The 19,399-nt window shown below is 49.7% G+C and overlaps 1 protein-coding gene across 1 annotated transcript in view; it reads right to left on the bottom strand.

Moving 5' to 3' along the window:
* LOC144783414 (E3 ubiquitin-protein ligase rnf213-alpha-like) overlaps nucleotides 1-19,070 on the bottom strand; it is a 2,376,820-nt gene extending 2,357,750 nt beyond the window's left edge. Inside the window, exons 1-2 of the mRNA XM_078662402.1 lie at nucleotides 18,912-19,070; nucleotides 9,858-13,424 (exon numbers count right to left, since the gene is read on the bottom strand). Of these exons, the coding sequence (XP_078518528.1) occupies nucleotides 9,858-13,424; nucleotides 18,912-19,070 (3,726 nt within the window). The remainder of the gene's footprint in view (nucleotides 1-9,857; nucleotides 13,425-18,911) is intronic.
* Between the last annotated feature and the right edge of the window lie 329 nt (nucleotides 19,071-19,399).

Raw genomic sequence — 19,399 nt, 5'->3', positions numbered from 1 at the left:
CCTTAAACGGCGTGCAAGGCCACATGAACATATTCATTCTTTTACCTCATTTAAGCAACCACCTGGCACCTAACAAAAACAGGCTGAACTCAGTCCCGCAGAATACAACTTGGAAGACATATACCAAACATAACTACAAACTTGCTAGGTCGATTTATCAGGTCGGTTAGCTTTGAACTGATGCAGGGCCATATCAGCCTGCTCTCCAAAGAGATGGATACCATGAAATGGCATATTCTAAAGAGCGTTTTTGACAGGCTCCGGAAATCACAACTGTCGCAGCCACACATGCCTGCGTAGCGCCACAGCCTGAGCCAACTTCTACAGACAAAATCGGTGGTGTTCATGCTACATGTAATAACAAATTTGGTGGCTTCCCGGCCATCCTGCACTACTTGGAGGAGCTCCTGTCTAGCTTCCTCCGACACTGTAGGCAGGCGCTGTGTGACAGAGTCCCATAGAGCGTGCGACAGTCTGCCTAAAATACAGGTACTATTTAAAGACCGCAAGGCCACACTGTCAGAAGAAAGGAGATTCCAACTACAAGTATCTAACCACCTGGAGTCCTTGCTAGGGGCGACCAACGGAAGGGGAGAAGGGCCCTCTGGCTCAGTAGTAGCCTGTATTACCAATCCGTCAGTGGTGGGATGTCGCAAGAGGCAGGGAGGATCTCCTGGGGCAGGGCAATGTCTATGACCCACTGCCCAGTCAACAGTCGGCCCATGATAGGTTGTGCCCAAGTCCCCAACAATATGTCGAAGAAGGACTTGTTGTTGGGGAGTAACGGGACAACTCCTGTCTCACCTTGACAGAGAGCCCGCATCAAGGGATTTGTGGTAAGTTGCACAAAAGGAAATTGCACTGCAAAATTTCAGCTACTCTTCTCAAGACATCTGACAAAGAGGAACTATCCTCCGTTGGAATGCCCGGAGGGGAGAGCAAGTCTGAAGCTGGGGATGACTGCAAGCCGCTCGCACCCCCCAGATCAGTCATCTAGTGATCCTCTAAAGGTGGTGGAGCAAGAGCACCCAAGAGAGTTTTCTCCACATCCTCCTCTCTGCTTGCAAAACATGTAACAGATTGAATGAGATCTGAATTAGACAGATCCAGAAGGAGTGACGTCGCCAACACCGCACATGATGCAATCAGGCGCAGTTGTGGCATCGATTCAACGTCAGAAATAGCAGTGGGATCTGCATCGAGCAGCATTGCTGACATCACAGGCTGAAGAGGCACAGATGCCGAAGGTGTGAACCCCGAAGGGTTGTGCACCAACCCCGTGTTGAATCCGCTAACGAAGTCAGAGGACCCTGCTGTGACCGAGGCCGAAGCCGCTGGCGAGGATGCAGCTGGGATACTCCCTACCTCTTTGGGGATTGGAACTGCACCAGAGGAAGTCAGTGGAACGAAGACCTGCTGAAGTGAAAGAAACTATTCTTTCATCTGATCAAGGCTTGCCCCGGCTTCCGGGAATTCAGGAAGGCACGGGCCGCCTGAGAGGTCTCGTTGTCTGGAGGATGTGAGGCAACGTCCAACTTGCGGTGGGAGCATAGGGTCTATGGCTCCTTGTGGGAAGCCGATGGTTCCTCACCGGAGCAACTCCTTGACCTGTCTCCCGGCTTGGGGGGGGGGGGGGAGACGAACGACAGCCCGATTTATCTGAAAGCCGCACCACAAGGAGTCTCATATGGCATTCCTTCAGCACCTTCAGCCGGAGACGCTGACAGGCCTTACTGGGTTTATAACCTATAATTTTGAGAGGTGATATTTCCCTTGCACACTGAATTTAGTTGTGGGCAAAGGTCTCAAAGAGACATGAGGTAGCTCTGCATCCACATCTAGTGGTGTAGAACCAAAAGAAGTTGGGGCAACGCACAGCAGTGGTGTCTATACCAGCTCCGCATTTCATTTTCCTGGTGGAGCAGTGACAGTGGGGAGCCATAGGGCACCAACTGCTGGCACACGGAGGTACTTCTGAAAACAGATCAAGTCTGACACATGCGGAATATTCAAAAGGTGAGGAATCAGCACCAAGAAGCCTCCTTTAGAAATAATGCTGTCCCTGGCGTACCTGTGGTAAATTGTGCCATGTTGTGAGTATGCATCAAACCTTTGTGCCTACCTTTGATTTAATGCTGGCCATGGCCTATTGGTAGTACATATTTGTACAACATGCGCATTGAGGACTCGTGCCATGATAATACCTACCACCGAAAAATGCTGTCCCTGACATAAAGGTGGACAATCTTGGTAGGGATCTAGGTCAGGATTGTGTCCATCCTTGGGACAATGCGGACTACAGAATACTATTGGCAATTCTTGGCATATCATTGCATCCATTACATATGGTAGAATGGATATGTTACACAATGTTGACATGGACTCCTTGATGTGTTCTTTTTTGTTTATTCTCTTATATGCATTACCACGAAATGAATGCCGTTGTAACATGAAATTCAAAAATCCCAATAAAAGAAATTTAAACAAAAAAAAATCATTGTATCCATTACACAATTGTGCCCCTCCTTTGGTATAATACTTGACCTGGTATTATGGTGGTAATTCTTGGTATATTGTTGAGATCGATGACACTTAATTGCCCGTTCTCGATATAATGTTGTCCAAGGGATAATGGTGCTGCAGTGATCCATTTCTGGCGGAATACTCGCTCTTGCAGAAATGAACAAGTTACTTACCTTCGGTAACGATATATCTGTAAGAAACAGTAGTTAGTATTAGATTCCTTACCTTAGAATATCCCCAGGCGTCAGTCTGGATCCGGAAACTTTTGCGTAGCAGTACCCCTGCGCGTCGGTAGGCGTCGTCTGCAGGCGTCCCCTGCGGCTCCGCGTCGTCGGCGTCGTGCGCCGTGATGACGTCGCTGGAGTATATAGACGCCGCCTCCGCGCGCTGACGTCAGTTCTTTGCACACAGCTTTTCCGCGCCAGAACACGCAGAGCCATGTGAGAACCAACACTGGTGCCATTTGAAAACTAGGGCCCTGAAAGGGATGTCCTTAACCCTAGGTATCAGTTCGCAGAACGGGGAGGATGGGAGGGGCGGTAAGGAATCTAATACTAACTACTGTTTCTTACAGATATATCGTTACCGAAGGTAAGTAACTTGTTCATCTGAAAGAAACAGGTTAGTATTAGATTCCTTACCTTAGAATAGATACCCCAGCAATACCAACCCCGGTGGTGGGTCTGCGAACCAATACAACCTACACCAGAAAGTCCTGGAGGACCGAACGGCCAAAGAAGCCATCCCTCCGGACTTGACTGTCCAGGCAGTAGTGCCTCGCAAAGGTGTGCAGCGAGGCCCACGTGGCCGCCTGGCAAATGTCCTGCAAAGGGACTCCCCGGCCCAGGGCAGTAGTAGCCGCCGTGGCCCGAGTGGAATGGGCCCTCAGCCCAACAGGAGGCTCCTTCCGAGCCAAAGAGTAGCATGCTTTGATGCACAGGACGACCCACCGAGAGATGGTCCGTTTCTGTACCGCCCTTCCCTTCTTCTCACCCACGTAGCCAACAAACAGTTGGTCATCCACCCGGAACTGGCGTGTGCGATCCATATAGAATGAAAGCGCACGTTTTGGGTCCAGACGATGGAGCCGCTCTTCATCCTTTGAAGGATGCGGAGGCGGGAAGAAAGAGGGCAAGGTGATGGACTGCCCAATGTGAAAAGCAGAGACTACCTTGGGCAGGAAAGAAGGTCTAGTCCGAAGAACCACCTTATCAGGATGAACAGACAAGAAAGGAGGTTGAATAGAAAGAGCCTGGAGCTCACTCACTCTCCTGGCAGAGGTGATGGCTACCAGGAAGGCCGTCTTTAAGGTGAGAAGACGGAGAGGACAGGAATGAAGGGGCTCAAAGGGAGCGCACATCAGGAAAGTCAAGACCAGGTTCAAGTCCCACTGAGGCATCACGAACGGAGTTGGAGGATACATGTGCGTGATGCCCTTCAAGAATCGTAACACAATAGGGGACTTGAATAAAGATGGCTGATCAGGTAGCCTCAAGAAGGCGGAAAGGGCAGAAAGATAGCCCTTGATAGTGCCCAGAGCAGAGCCCTGCTGGGCAAGGGAAAGGAGGAAGAGGAGAACCTCAGACAGAGGGGCAGAAAGGGGATCCACAGCCTTTGCTGTGCACCATGCCACAAATCTGTTCCACCGGCAGGCGTATACCGACTTCGTGGAGGGACGCCTGGCTGCCAGAATTACATCACAGACTTCAGGAGGCAAGTCAAATGGCCTCAGCTGCCGCCGCTCAATCTCCAAGCATGGAGGTGGAGACTGGACAGGTTCGGGTGGAGGACCGTCCCCTGCTGCTGCGACAGAAGGTCCTCCTGAAGGGGCAGGCGGATCGAGGGACCGACTGTCATGCTGAGTAGCTCGGGATACCAGTATCTTCGAGCCCAGTCCGGAGCCACAAGGATAACTTGGGCCCGGTCGCGCCTGATCTTCTTCAGCACTCTGGGCAGAAGTGGTATAGGCGGAAAGGCGTACAACAGACCGCAACTCCACTCGCGCCGAAAGGCGTCGCCGAGCGAGTGCCGTCTTGGAAACTCCAACGCGCAGAACTGATGACATTGCGCGTTCTCTTCTGTGGCGAATAGATCTAACCAAGGCTCTCCCCATTGCTGAAAGAGGCCTCTCGCCACATCCGAGTTCAGACGCCATTCGTGATCCACCGAGCACCGACGGCTGAGTTCGTCCGCCCTGGCGTTCAGAGAACCTGCCAGGTGTTGAACCGTCAGAGTCACGCCCTGACGTTCCAGCCATTGCCAGAGGCGCAGAGCCTCTTGGCAAAGGGTCCACGACCCCACACCGCCCTGTTTGTTGCAGTACCACATGGCGGTGGTGTTGTCCGTGAACACCTGCACTACACTCCCGTTGACAAAGGGGAGGAATGCCTTCAGTGCTAGGCGAATCGCCCGCAGCTCCAACATGTTGATATGGAGCCGGGACTCCGCCGGAGACCAGAGGCCTCTGATCTCCGCCTCTCCCAAGTGGCCACCCCAGCCTTGGAGGGACGCGTCCGTCACAACCACGTGCTCCGGTTGGGGAAGGGAGAGGGATCTGCCCCTGACCCAATCGCGGTCCGTAAGCCACCACTGCAACTGTCTCGCAGTGCCCTCCGAGATCAGGACATGGTCGGATAGGTTGCCCTGATGCTGGGCCCACTGAAACTTCAGGTCCCACTGCAGAGCCCGCATCCGCCATCTGGCGTGATGCACCAGAAGGATGCAGGAGGCCATCAGCCCCAGAAGCCGCAGCGTCAACCTGACCGAAACCCGGGATAACGGCTGAAAGATGGGAATCAGAGCCTGAATATCCCGGACCCGCCGTTCCGGAGGATAAACCCGAAACTGCGCCGAGTCGAGAACCGCTCCGATGAAAAGGAGCTTTTGAGAGGGACACAGGTGTGATTTCGGCACATTGATGGAAAACCCCAGCTCGTGCAGGAGGTCTGCCGTCATCTGAAGGTGGTGGACGACTGTCTGGGGCGAGCCCGCCTTCAACAGCCAGTCGTCGAGGTAGGGGAAGACTGAAACCCCTAACCGGCGCAGATGAGCTGCGACCACCGCCATCACTTTCGTGAACACCCGTGGGGCGCTGGTAAGGCCGAATGGGAGCACGATAAACTGAAAGTGCTCGTGGCCTACCGTGAACCGCAGGTAACGCCGGTGGGCCGGCAGGACGGGGATGTGAAAGTACGCATCCTGCAAGTCCAACGCTACCATCCAGTCTTGTGGGTCTAGAGCAGCCAAGACCTGAGCCAAAGTCAACATCTTGAACTTCTCCTTCCGGAGGAAGCCGTTGACGTTCCGTAGATCCAAGATAGGACGCAGGCCTCCCTTGTCCTTCTTGGGTACCAGAAAGTAGTGGGAGTAGCAACCACACCCTACTTCTGGCCCAGGAACGCGCTCGATGGCCCCCTTGGCCAAGAGGGCCGTAACTTCCTCCTGCAGAAGTGTCAAGTGGTCCCCCGACACACGGTGGTTCTGCGGTGGCATGGCTGGAGGAGTGGACTCGAAGGGGAGGGCATAGCCCCTTCGGACAAGCTGCAGCACCCACCTGTCCGATGTTATCGCGCGCCAGCGGGAGTGGTGATGGCGAACCCTGCCACCCACTGGCGTCACGTGAGCCCGAAAGCTCGGACTAGGAAGGCTTGGATGCCGCAGCGGAGGGAGGCGTGGACTGACCACGACGCTGGCCTCTACCGCCACCACGGCGGAAACCACGGGCGCCACCGCGCTGGGGAGCGCTCTGCGCCGCGTGGCTGGCAGCACGTGTGGGACCTCCCCTCCCTTGGCCACGAAAGGGCCGAAACGAACCCGTCTGCTGGCGCTGGGTCGAGAGACCCAAGGACTTGGCCGTGACCCTGGAGTCCTTGAAGCGCTCCAGCGCGTGGTCCGCTTTGTCACCAAATAGGCGACTGCCATCAAATGGCATGTCCATAAGTGTATTTTGGACGTCTGGTGAGAAGTTGGCAGATCTCAGCCAGGCATGGTGACGAATCGCCACCGTAGTGGACATGGCCCGTCCCAGTGAGTCCGTGGTGTCCAGACCACAACGGATCGAGTACCGCGCCGCATCCCGGCCTTCAACCAAGGCCCGGGTGAGCTTGTCCCGCACTTCCTGGGGGCATTGCGGCAAACACTCCTCGACCGTATCCCACAGGGAGTGGGTGTAGCGGCCCAAGAGGCACGCGGTGTTACAAGACCGCAGTCCAGCGCTCAAAGAGGAAAACACTTTTTTTCCAAATTGGTCGTACCTCTTTGATTCCCGGTCGGGCGGAGCCGACGGAAATGCGGACTGTGAAGTGGAGGCCTGGATCACCAGACTCTCCGGGGAGGGATGGGTGGACAGGAAGGCAGGGTCGTCCGAGCAGGGACGGTGACGCCTGGCAACGTTCCGGTCAACCGGCGCACCAGAAGCGGGCCTGGACCAGGTGCCCAGAAGGACATCCGTCAGGGCCTCATTAAACGGCAGCAGAGGCTCCTGGGGGCATGACTGCGGTTTAAAAACTTCCGTCAGAATATTCGGTTTGACCTTCGCGACGGGGAGCTCAAGGTGTAAGGCCTTGGCAGCCCTCATCAGGACCACCGAATAGGCAGCACCCGCCTCGGACGCCACAGGGGACGGAGAGACAAACCCAGGGTTGGGCGACTCGTCCAGGCCACTGGCATCACCCAGATCACCTACCCAGTCCACATCGTACTGGCAGGCACGGGATAGAGGGTCCTCAGACCCCTCCCAACCCTCTCCATACTCCTCCTCGTCATACCCATATTCTGGGTCGACGATATAGACATCGGGGTCAACGGGCCCCATCGGCGTCGGGTCCGGCGTCGGCCGACGCCGGTCCGGCTCCGAGTCCGGAGTCGGGGAGGAAAGGGGGGTGGCGCCGCGCGGCGTCGGTGCCGGGGACCCGACGCCGGCCGGAGCCGACGGCGGAGTCGCTGCACCACGCGGGGGCGGTACCACGGGTTGGCCCACAGGAACCGACGCCGGAGAGGCCGGGAGACCAGCCGGCGACGAACCAGAGGGAACCAGCGGCGCCGGGGCCGGAGCACCCGAACCGCTCGGGCCCCCAGACGGGACCGACGGGCCCGCAGGCGCCGAAGGCCCCGCCGGAGAAGACCTCGCCCTCATAGCAATGAGGAAGGCCTCGATCTCCTCACGCGACGCGCCTTCCCCAGGGACCGACAGGTGTGGGGTAGACGGCGTCGGCGACCCATGCGGGACCGCGGGGGTGGGGTCACCCGAGCCCCCGGCCGCAGCACGCGGGCGTCGGGGGGAGTCGGGGGTGCGATGGCGACGCCCCGACTTCTTGTGCTTACCTGACGAGCCGGAGGAATGGTGGCGACTCCCGGAGCGCCCATGGCGGCTCCGCGACCGTTCCCTCGACCGCTCCCTCGACCTCCGACCGGACCGGGACCGTTCTCGACGCGGGGCCGACAACCGGAGCTCGAGAAGCTTGCGGGACCGCTCCCGCCTAGCTTTTCCAGTCAAGGCCCGACAGTCGACGCAGGACTCCACGTCGTGGTCCGCGCCCAGACACCGGAGGCAGAGTCGATGGTGGTCGGTGACCGACATCAGGCGGTCGCACTCGTCACAACTCTTGAAACCGGGCATCCTACCGGCACCGTAAAGATCAATCAGTTAACAAAAAACTTGGTCAAAAGACCGGAGTACTGCTCTTCGGATCTGCGCTAACTGGCGCGGAAAAAAGAAGAACTGACGTCAGCGCGCGGAGGCGGCGTCTATATACTCCAGCGACGTCATCACGGCGCACGACGCCGACGACGCGGAGCCGCAGGGGACGCCTGCAGACGACGCCTACCGACGCGCAGGGGTACTGCTACGCAAAAGTTTCCGGATCCAGACTGACGCCTGGGGATATTCTAAGGTAAGGAATCTAATACTAACCTGTTTCTTTCAGATGTAGTATTTCATGGCATAATATGGGCATCCATTAAATGATGGTGCCCATCCCAGATATAATAAAAAAGTGGGAATATTTGGCATGTAATAGATATTTTTTCAAATGAATGTCAATTGTACAGAATCATGTAAGGTAGAAATTATCCCCCATGACAGGCACTGACATTTGGGGTCCAGACTTGAATTTACAGAAGAAAAAAAAATAAGAAGCTCGGGTTTGGGGACAAAATACTTGAATTTTCTTGAAAATGGCATGTCTGTGTTTGGGACATGGTAGTTTATTTATCCCAAATAAACACTTACAGTAGACAACAGAGTGAGTTTATTTCCAGAAGGTGATGCCTTGGAACAGAATGATTGAAATTCTTGATGAGATTACATTAACTATATTGATTAAGGTTTAAATGCCTATGACTGCTGCTGTGTGAGTCTTGCATCTCTATGATTTTCAGAAGAAGCTCTGCTAAATGACTTCAAGATATGTCTAGCTCTGCTGTCTACAACCGGAGTTTATTGTCATTTTTCCACACTGTTCCTTTCAAGTAGATTATCACGATGTATACCTTGGAAGATGAAGGATGGAAGCAAACATTAAGGTGGAATGTAGTAGTGAAGGAAGATGCTATTTACAATTTAGAAATTAATAGGTAACATTTTTAGTTAAATGGGGTTAAAAAATCACAAACTCTCAGGGTCATATTATCAAGAAAGGGCGATACATTATCGCCGCTTTTATCGGCAGGAAACTGCCGCTAAAGCGGCGATCATGGGCTTGATAATATGCCCTTGAGAATTCCCATAGCAGCCCAGGTTATGGTGTGAACCTGGGCTTCAATGGGAATTCACAAGGGCATATTATCAAGCCCATTATCGCCGCCTTAGTGGCAGTTTTCTGCCGATAAAAGCGGCGATAATGTATCGCCTATTCTTGATAATATGGCCCTCAGTTTTTCCATATTTTCTCAAGGCGGGTAAATCTCAAACGTCCCTGGTGAGGGTCAGGCTTGGCAGTTGACATTTTGAAATTTCGAAAGCCATAAGTGTCCATGGTGTCCCTGTAGGGGCAATTAGCTTATTCCGGCATGAAAAAACCTATATCCACCATCGACCTAGAATTCTAGAGTCTTGCTTTGAATTCTTTTCCACACTCCCAGCGTCTTCCTCGTCCCACATTTTATCTTTCTTATCCTAGTAGAACTGCCTGATTGATAAGTTAGATGGACAGTTTTAATTCTACACACTGACGGTTGCTCATATCAAAGACTAAAATAAGATATAGGTTCCAGTTACATAGAGTTGCTACAGTGAAGATTCAATCTAATTGCTCTGAGTTAATAACAATTATAAGTCAGCACTCCTTTATGTAAGTATTTGGTTTATCAACTGATTAAAAAAAGAAATGGCTTACCTCGAGATATATCCCATTTAGGGACTCGGCCGTACAGCATTCAAGGATGTCAATCAAAGAGGTGTGCTTCTGTTTTGCAAAGTACATGTCTTGAATCTGGTCCACGTTCTCCATATCTGTATATTTGAGTCGCAGAATAGAATCAGGAGTAGCACAGTTTATTAATGTATTCTTGGCAGTTTCGAAGACTTTGTTTCTTTCAGACGCTAGCAGATTTTCGGATGAGCTGTAGTTCTTTGGACAAGACTGCAGAGTAACAGTCGCCAAGGTATCTTTGCTGTAGCCAATGAAAACATCAGTCTCCCTTGGGTAAAACTGTCTTGATCCAATTGCAGTAACATTATTTTCATTAATTTTCAGAAACACATCTGTCCACACTTGCATTTCTTCATTGATTTTGAGAAGGCACCAGCCTAGAATGTTATTCATTTCTAAAATGTGCTTTTCCAGACGGTTTAGTAGTGGAGTCGGAAATTGCTCATAAACAATGTCCTTGTCTTCAATGACAACCAACCTAAATGTTTCCTTCACTCTACATTTAACCCTATGAGTTCCAAGCCCCAGATCCACATAGTAGTTTCCTCCAAGTCTGACAAAGCATTGATTAAGGGCATCATAAAGGCTCTCGTATAGATTATGGATGTTCAACAGGATGACAGGTCTCCCTGTCTCCATGCAAATTTTAACTCTGTTTACAGATCTGCAGACCTGAGAATATTCCTGGTCTTTGGGAAATCCTGAGCCATAGATAATGTCACAGTCATTAATATCCATGAGATTTTTCATTTGGATAATATGCAGGGCAGCGTGGTTTGTAGTTAAGAGCAGCAAATACCTGGATGCGAAGCCTGATTTGCGCATGTCCAAGTTATCTTGCAATAGACTGAGTGTATTACTAATGTGTTCTGGAACCTGTCCTAAAGTGGGAAAACATTTTGAGAACTCAATTACAGGATTTATTTTATCAGAACCTCCAAAGTTTCTCAGAATTGCTCTCACAATGTTTTGCTCTGAAAGAACACCTCTGTTCTCTATTGTAGAGGAGAGTAACATCTTTATCACACTGTAGAAATCACGAAGGCCATAAAATTCATTTTTCTGTTTATCTAAAATTGCTTCATATGAAGAAGCAATTTTTGGAAACAAATGCTCAATTGCAATACTGTGCTTTTCCTCACCAGCGCAGATTCCTTTTGCAGTGTTCACTAATTCACCTCTTTCAGGGGCATCTCGCAAAACAAGCAGACCTCTATTCATTTTAGCTGGATCAAGGGCCCAGTTTGAGATGCCAATAAAGCCAACTTTTTTATACTGTTCTGGGTTATCGTCATCAACACAGCCATCTTCAAGAAGAGGATGTAACGTCTTGAGTGGCATCTGAGGTGAGTCTTCAGCCAGACCTATTTCATCAAGTACCACAGCTGAGGCAAATTCTTCCAAATTCTGGTCTCTCTGAAATTGTGCACATTGTCTAAATGTGGAGATGATTCCTTCTGGTTTAGAATGAGGGCTACACTGAAATGACACCAGCTGGAGCTGTTTGCATTTTTTCAACAGATCATTTTTTGAAAATTTTCCTTGCATCGCATCAGCAATTATGGTTTTTGAAAGAGATTTAGAACTACCTGGTTTTCCTACAAGAAACAAGGGCACTCTGAGATCCATACAGACAACCATCATGAATATGTTTTCCCGTAGAGCATCATTCTTTGCTGTTGCTTCAGGAATAACAAGATGGTCAAGGAAGACTTCCTGGCACATTGTAATCTCTTTCTTAACTTTGGAAAAGGATAGTGGATTTTCAGAAACCTTAGAGAGACAAGAAGATATGGCTTCGAGGTATGCTTGACGATTCTTTAAAGAGGCGTAGTAGCAAACCCCAACTGCAAGTACAAGAGCACGGATTACAGGATCTACTGACTCTTCACACTTTTTATCAATTAGAGGAAACAGAATGTCTTTCCGATCATAAAACCAGAGTATTACTTTCATGCATCGTTCAATGTCCCGCAGGCTAGCAATTCGACATTCATCCTTTCTTTCTCCTAAGAACTGTTGGGAGGCTGAAATAACAGAGGTCAAAATTGATACATACTCTTTAGGTAGACTCCTGTTCTTGATAGTAGTTTTAACAATTTCTGTTATGTACAAATTCTGTGTCTCTTTATTGAGTTGCCCAAAATCCCAGACAAGAGGCAACATGCTTGGTGGTAGGGGATGCACTCGATACACTAATTGCCTCAATGGAACAAATCCTAGTTTTTCAATGGTATCCTCAGCATGCACTCTGTATCCCAGCCCAGCCTTTTCCAGTAGTTCAATGGCTTCCTTTGTATGTCTTTTATAGGGATTGCAAGCAGCAACAATCTTCAAGCGAGTGGTGAGAATCAATTCTCCATTAACACACTTGTCACACAGAACTTCTTTAATTGCAAACACAGCTTCTGTAGTATTTGCTTCATCAAAAAATAGCACAGTATCCTGATTGTGTTCTTTTTCATTTTTCATTGCAAGATCAATGGCTTCCTTAACTTTCTGGTGAATATTTTTGGAGGTTGTCCCACCATGAACTCTAACTAGCACCATGTTTTTTATTTCCTTGCCTGCTCTTTGCAAATCACACATGAACTGCACCAGCCTAGTCTTTCCACAGCCAGTGTCACCCATTACAATAACTGGAATGTTAGCTTGGAACCTCAGATGAATAGCCATCATCTTCATGGTGTTATCGAGGGTCAGTTGATAAGATTCATCTGGATCTTTGATGTTGTTCACACCAAAGACTCTACAAAGAGCCTCCAGCTGCTTTTGTCTAGACAGATTTTCATATTTTACATTAAAAGGAACCCCTTGCCTATTAAGATTTTCATATAATGTTTTGTTAATCACATCCTTCTCCAGTATAGTACCTGAATATGCATCCAGTGCATCAAAACTATCATTTATGTGGAATCCAAGAAATTCCATGGATGTGTCATCAGAATGGAAAATTATGTATGGATGAGCCTGTTGTTCCCATTTTCGACGCAACTGATACTCCTGTAATATATTATCATCATCATCCCCTGGAGCAGCCAGAGAGCTTTCATCTGACATGTTTAGGGAAGGCATAGCAAAGTCTTTGGCCATCCTAATCATAAATTTTATCACAAAAGCCTTGAAACCTCTCAATTCCATTTGGACAACTTCACTACAGAATACTGAACATTCACATTTCTTCAGTTGCAGACTTAAAAAACAAGCAAAGTTGTTTATCTCTGTCCAAGACGGGTCTCTCCTCCCACAGTACTCCAGCAAAATTTCTAAGCACTCCTTTTCAGAACCTTCTATTTTCGATGAGGTGAAGCAAAAGGTATCAAGGCTTTGTCTGTTCCTGTATTTCTTGAGGTACTGGTATGACCGTTGAAAGCTGTCACTCTTGAAGATGTTACAGTCCATTAGCTGGTACTCCTTACTTTCTGGAATGCGTGAGATACCCTTTTTAAAATAGTCTAGCACATTAATCGGAGAGATGCACTGGACAGTAGGGAGAAGACTCAAGAATTCTTTTTCCATGCCAGTTGTGATCTAAAAACAAAAACAAAATATAAGCAGATTATATGAATGCTTCATTATATAGGATTCAAAGGAAATCACATTCTGCATAGAAAAGAGCAAAATAAGTGATACTGTTCAAAAGTCCAAGAGGCAGATTTACAAGCCCCTTGCGCCACTTTAGTGTCACTTTTAACATGGGAAAAGTGACGCAGAAGTGGCGCAAGAGCATGTAAATTTATTTATTCAATTTATAAAGCGCGCTCTCACCTAGCAGGCATCCTGGCGCTGGAAACGAAACTCAAGGGGGGAGCGGGTGCAAGAATCGGGAGAGGCTACTACGTCCTGGGAAACAGCCAGGTTTTTACCCTTTTTCTAAAGGGAAGAATCTCTCTGAGTTGCCGAATTTCCAAAGGGAGACTATTCCACAATTTTGCAGCTGCCACCACAAATAATCTGCCCCCCGATCTGACCTTACGAAACCTTGGAACCATGACTAGTCTAGCCGAAGAGAAGCGCAGTGTTCTTGTCGGGTGTGTACCAGTTGAATTTTTTGCGCATACGCACAGGTCCTATCCCATGAAGGGCTTTAAAAACAAGGCAGAGAGACTTAAAGTTAACTCTCTGTCTCAAGGGGAGCCAGTGAAGTTCAGCTACGGCTGCAGATGCCGAGGAGCTTCTAGGCAAGCCTAACACTAGTTTGGTCGCTGTCGACTGTATTCTTTGTAATCTGTCCAGCAGGAAGTTAGGGGAGTCCAGTAGGAGAGCATTGCAGTAGTCGAGCCTACTGAGAATTGTGCATCTGGCCACTTGTGCACGCACCTGAGAGGGAAGTAGTGGGAAGATTTTTCGGAGAGATCTGATGATCGCAAAGCAGGAGGTAGTAGTCTTTTTAACCTGACTTTCCAGAGTAAGCTTGTCTTCAAATATAATGCCTAGGTTGCGGACTCTGGCAGCCGGCTGAATTGAGGACACAGTACTCGAAGGCCAAAAGTTGCTAGGAAGGCAAAGAGAAATCCTGTTCCCCGCACAGAAGATCACCTCAGTCTTTCCTGCGTTGAATTGTAACGAGTTATCCTGCAGCCAGCGGGGCCTGTCCTGCAAACTGTTGTGAAAAGCTTCCACTGTAGTTGACTCCTCTCCCTCAAATGACAAGATCAACTGAGTATTGTCTGCATAATTTACGATATCGATATTATATGCCTTGATAACAGCAATCAGAGGTTTTAGGTACACGTTGAAAATAATAGGGCTGATAGCTGAGCCCTGAGGCACCCCATGCAGCACCTTGGAAAAGGCAAATTGAAAGGGGGGGAGGGATACCGCCTGATGTCTGTCCTGTAAGAAGGAGCGGAACCACCTTAAGGCAGAGCCCCTAACCCCACACTCACTCAGCCTTCTCAACAGAATCCCATGGTTGACCGTATCAAAGGCGGCAGACAGGTCAAGCAGAATCAATGCAGCTGCATGTCCCCTGTCTCCCCGCCTCTGAAGCTCGTCCATGACGGTCAACAGGGCTGTTTCGGTCCCATGAGTTGACCGAAAGCCAAACTGAGCCTCTTCCAAAAGATTGTGATGTTCAAGATAGGAGGAGAGAGTCATACTAACAGCCCGCTCTACAATTGTGGTAACAGAGAGATAGGTCTGTAATTTTTAAAGCATTCAGGATCAAGGGAGGGCTTCTTCAGCAAGGGGGAGATTAAAGCTTGATTCCACTGAAGAGGAACCGCCCCACTGATAGGAGACTGGTTCGCAATCGGCCGTAGGGCGGGGAACAGCTCTTCTGCTCCCAAGTGTCTAATTTAAAGTCTGGCGCAGGTTACTCTGTCACAAACGTGAAAGAGTACACTGTCTGCCACATCTTCAGTCCACTGCTCTATTCTGGGTTTGGTAGCTGTCAGTGTTCCAATAGCGGTGCCCCTAGTGGCTCCTTCATCAGAATAATTACTCTTTGTAGGAAAGTAGGATCTGCTTTCATGGTTACCCCCACTTTTTGCTGGTGTTACACTGTTTTATGACTAGTCTGATTGGGATCCTGCTAATAAGGACTCCAGTCACTGTGCTTTCTCCTTAAATTGGACTGTGTTAAGTACTTTGGTACCTTCCCAATTGGCTACTGGTGTACCTTTCTAAGTCCATAGTATATGGTACTAAGGTACCCAGTTCATAGGTACACCAGGGGCCTCCCATGGGCTGCAGCATTTATCGTGCCACCCATGAGAGACCACTCAACTAGTGACTAGAGTTCTGCCATTGCAGCCTGTGTAAGTTGGTGCTAGCACCACTCACGACAGATAAAAGTTTTCTTATATCTGAGGTGACTGCACTTAAAACCTATAAGTCTACCCTAAGGCAGGTCTTTTCAATCCTGAAGGCACGGTGCTCAGTTCTAAGTGTGAGGGTGCCCCTGCATGAGCGGGACACCTCTCCAACCTTCGGAGTCCATTCTTACAGGTTGTAAGAGCATCAGCCATTATCATATATAGAGTGGCCATGCGTCATTACTTGATGGCTAACTCTTAACAGGCTGTAACGAACCCTGTCATGTTTGGTGCTAAACATGTTGGAATCATAACCCCAAACCGTAAACAGGCACTGTAAATCTCCTCCCCAATGCTCCCGGTACCAGTCTTAGAACCAGACAGCAACCTATGGCTGCTTCCGACCAGAGACACGATTCTGCCCTCCTCCTGCTGAACAAAGCTCGAGCAGGGGAAGGCAGAACAATAGATATCCTGTCACAGACAACTTTAAAAAAATGTTTATTTATTTTATTGGTATTTTTGAGAAACATGCAACCATCACAATCATTGGCATTCAATATCAACATTAGGTATACAGACTGTGTACACAAACACAACGCTAGGAGTACATTGGTAAAAGAAACATCACTTGTATATGACAAAAGCGCCTAGAGGCCTGCAGGTGATTGGGCGCGCTACAAATCAAAAATAACAATAACAATAACAATAACAAAAGGCCCAGACCACAATGCCTCACATCTGGGAACCCAGTTATTGCAAATGAACTGACCACCTCCCCCATCGTCCAGGAAAGCACCTGTCGGTCACTCCACCAGAAAACACTCCACCTTCCAGCCCGTGGTGTGTCTGTGTTAATCGGTCTGTGAGTTGGCGTCAACAGTCCCAGCCTGGGCACCCCCACTCGCCTGTCTGTTAGTATCCTCATCCTCCGCAGTGTCGCACGCATAACGTCTGTCGAGAAACAGGGACCAGAAGTTTTTCGGCCTATTACGGGTTGGTAATAAGTCACTATATAGCTCTGTCTGCGTACTGCAATACGTAATTTCCCTGGACCATTGTGCTAGTGTAGGGGCTGGGCCCCGCATCCAGTTTCAGGCAACACATCTTCTGGCAAGAAGGAAGGCCATATCAACCAGTCTCCTCTACATCGGGCGTAGGGGCTTGGAATAGCCTAATATGGCTAGTAATGGGTCAGGGGTCAGTGTCAGCTGCGTGATCTCGTTTTCTTCTTTGTACACTGAGTGCCAGAACATTAGGATATCCGGGCAGGACCAGGCTACATGTATAAAGTCAGCAAATTGATCTCCACACCTCTCACAAGTAGAGGTATCCCTCAAACCATATCTATGTAAATTTTCAGGGTTGTAGTAAGTTCTATTTAGATATTTAAAGTGCAGCACTCTATGGCGACCATTCAGAAATATCTTCCTCGTACTCATGCAGCAGTACTGCCATATCTCTTCCCCTAGTTCCATTTGTAAGTCAGCCTGCCATTCTAGCCTCGGCTTGGCATAATTCGCCGTCCTCTCAGAGAGAGCAATACGGTACAAGTTGGTAATCAGTTTAGTAGGGGTCTTAGTGTTGATAATGCAGTCAAAAGCTGTAACTACTGTGGGTTCCTCCATATCTTCCCCTAATAGGGCCTTGAGAGCATGTCTCACTCTATGAAACTGGAAGCGCGATAGCAGGGAATGGGAACCGGCATCGATCTCAATCTCACTCCAACTGCGGGCTTTACCTTCAGCAAACAAATCACCCATGGTATGCATTTGCAGCCCTCTCAGAGCTTCCACAACCCCCTTATCCCTACATGGTGGCAACCAGGTGCTCCAAGCCATGTGCGCCTTAGGGGCGTATAGCAGAATGGACGCTTGGGCGTTCATCATGTGGTGCCACGCATGTGTGACAGTATTCAGGGAATCAAGGAGACCCATTCTTCGGTCTCGGGGTCTGGATAGCAGCGCAGGTAAGGGCGTAGGGTCCGCCACTATCAATTCAATCTGTATGTGCAGGATATCCACTGGGCCATGTATCCAATGGTAAGCGTGTGCGCTTTGCGCCGCTCGATAATAAAGCTCCAGGTCAGGGGCATTCAGTCCGCCCGATGCGTACGGACACACCAGTATTTTCCATGCGACTCTAGGCTGTTTCCCGGCCCATGCCAGTCGAACCATTAACGATCGTAGCTGCCGGAAGAAGTGGTTTGATAAGACCATTGGGATATTGCTGAATAAAAACAAAAAGTGAGATCCGCCCCAGCAGCGATAGTGGTAGAGCTATCCATTTATCGACATCCTCCTCGAGTTTCGAGACCGCTTTCCCATAGTTCTCCCGTAATCCTACTTCGGAATCCGTGTGAAGTCTGATCCCCAAGTACCGTACCGCGTCCGTGGTCCATTGGATGGGTGTCACAGACTACTTGAAGGGCAAACTTGGTGCCCTCCTTGCATACTCCGGTTCAAAACCAGTTCAGGGGGCTATTGGCTTTCGCTCAGGCACGAAACTAGACATGGACCCCTGAATTGTCCCAACCCTTTCCTTAGGGTATTTAAAGACTTACCTGTGGGTGGGTCCTTAGATTCGTCGCAGGACAATATTCATATCAATATACCACTTCATCTTTGACTGTCTGGGCACTCAGAACTTCGTTGGACTTTGCTCTGGGCTCCGAGACTGCAAGTCCTGCAAGTCTGCTGCAACATCTGTGCCCGTGCTCCATACAGGATCCTTCTAACACCTGTGGACATCCAAGACACCAGTAGGAAGTGAAGGAGTCACTTCCCTGCATCTGCAGGCACCGCAACTCAAGTGAACGGTCTGCTGATCCTGGGCTCCCACAGACTCCGAAAGGCTCAGCAACACAGGTGGTAGTTCTGCAACTCCCTCGAGCCCTCTTCTGTCCTCTCACCAAGTTTGAGGGCAGGATCCCTCGTCCGAACCACTGGAACAGAACCCCTGCGCACAGCGTCAACTTGCTGTCGAAAAGGTTTGTTGACTTTCTTCCTCCAGGATGTTTGTGCTCCGAGTAGCCCCAACCTCAAGCATCTCCTGTGATCAAGATCTTCATCCTCACTGCATCGCTTGCACCGTGGGCCTGCATCTTTGGTGAGCTGCTCGAGGTCCTCTCGCCTCTGGCCTGTGGGTCCTCTCGAGGGTCTTCTTTTGATTCCAGTGGACTCCCCTGATTGATCGGGGCCTACTCTGACTCCTCTGCTTGTGGTGAGTCACTTGGACATGGCTGGTCCAGATACGGCACCTTTTTCGCTTGCCACGTTGTTTGCAGTTGCCAAGGCCTTTTGGTGCTCCCAACTGACACCGACTCCTCAACTCTCGATATCCGACGTGGGACAATTCGTGAATGGCTCAGGACTTCCACAGCGTTGCTGGCTCCATGCAGCTGCAGCTCCAAGGTCATCGTCAGCTCTCCTGCAACAACCAACATCAGTGGGCATTCGTCTTCTGTGCCATCTGGTCACTACTGAGTGGCATAGACTCAGTCTCCTCTACTTGCAGGTACTTCACATCTTGAATCCACCTTTGGCTTCACCTGCTGTATCATCCTGAAGTCCTTCATTGAGTTTGACGGAGGTTTCTGACGCCACTTCGTACCTATGAACCCGGCTTCCCTAGTGTAGGTATCCTGGTTCCTAGGGTATCCACGGGTGGGGTGGCTCTCCAACCAACGGTCTTTCATGGGTTTCTTCAGGGTTCACTGGGAAGGGTACTTCTTTAAAATTGAAACCG

This window comes from Lissotriton helveticus, chromosome 9, assembly GCF_964261635.1.
Source record: "Lissotriton helveticus chromosome 9, aLisHel1.1, whole genome shotgun sequence".
Lineage (NCBI taxonomy): Eukaryota > Metazoa > Chordata > Amphibia > Caudata > Salamandridae > Lissotriton > Lissotriton helveticus.
Note: the sequence above shows the minus strand (reverse complement) of the source record. Positions and strands in the feature narration are given on the sequence as shown.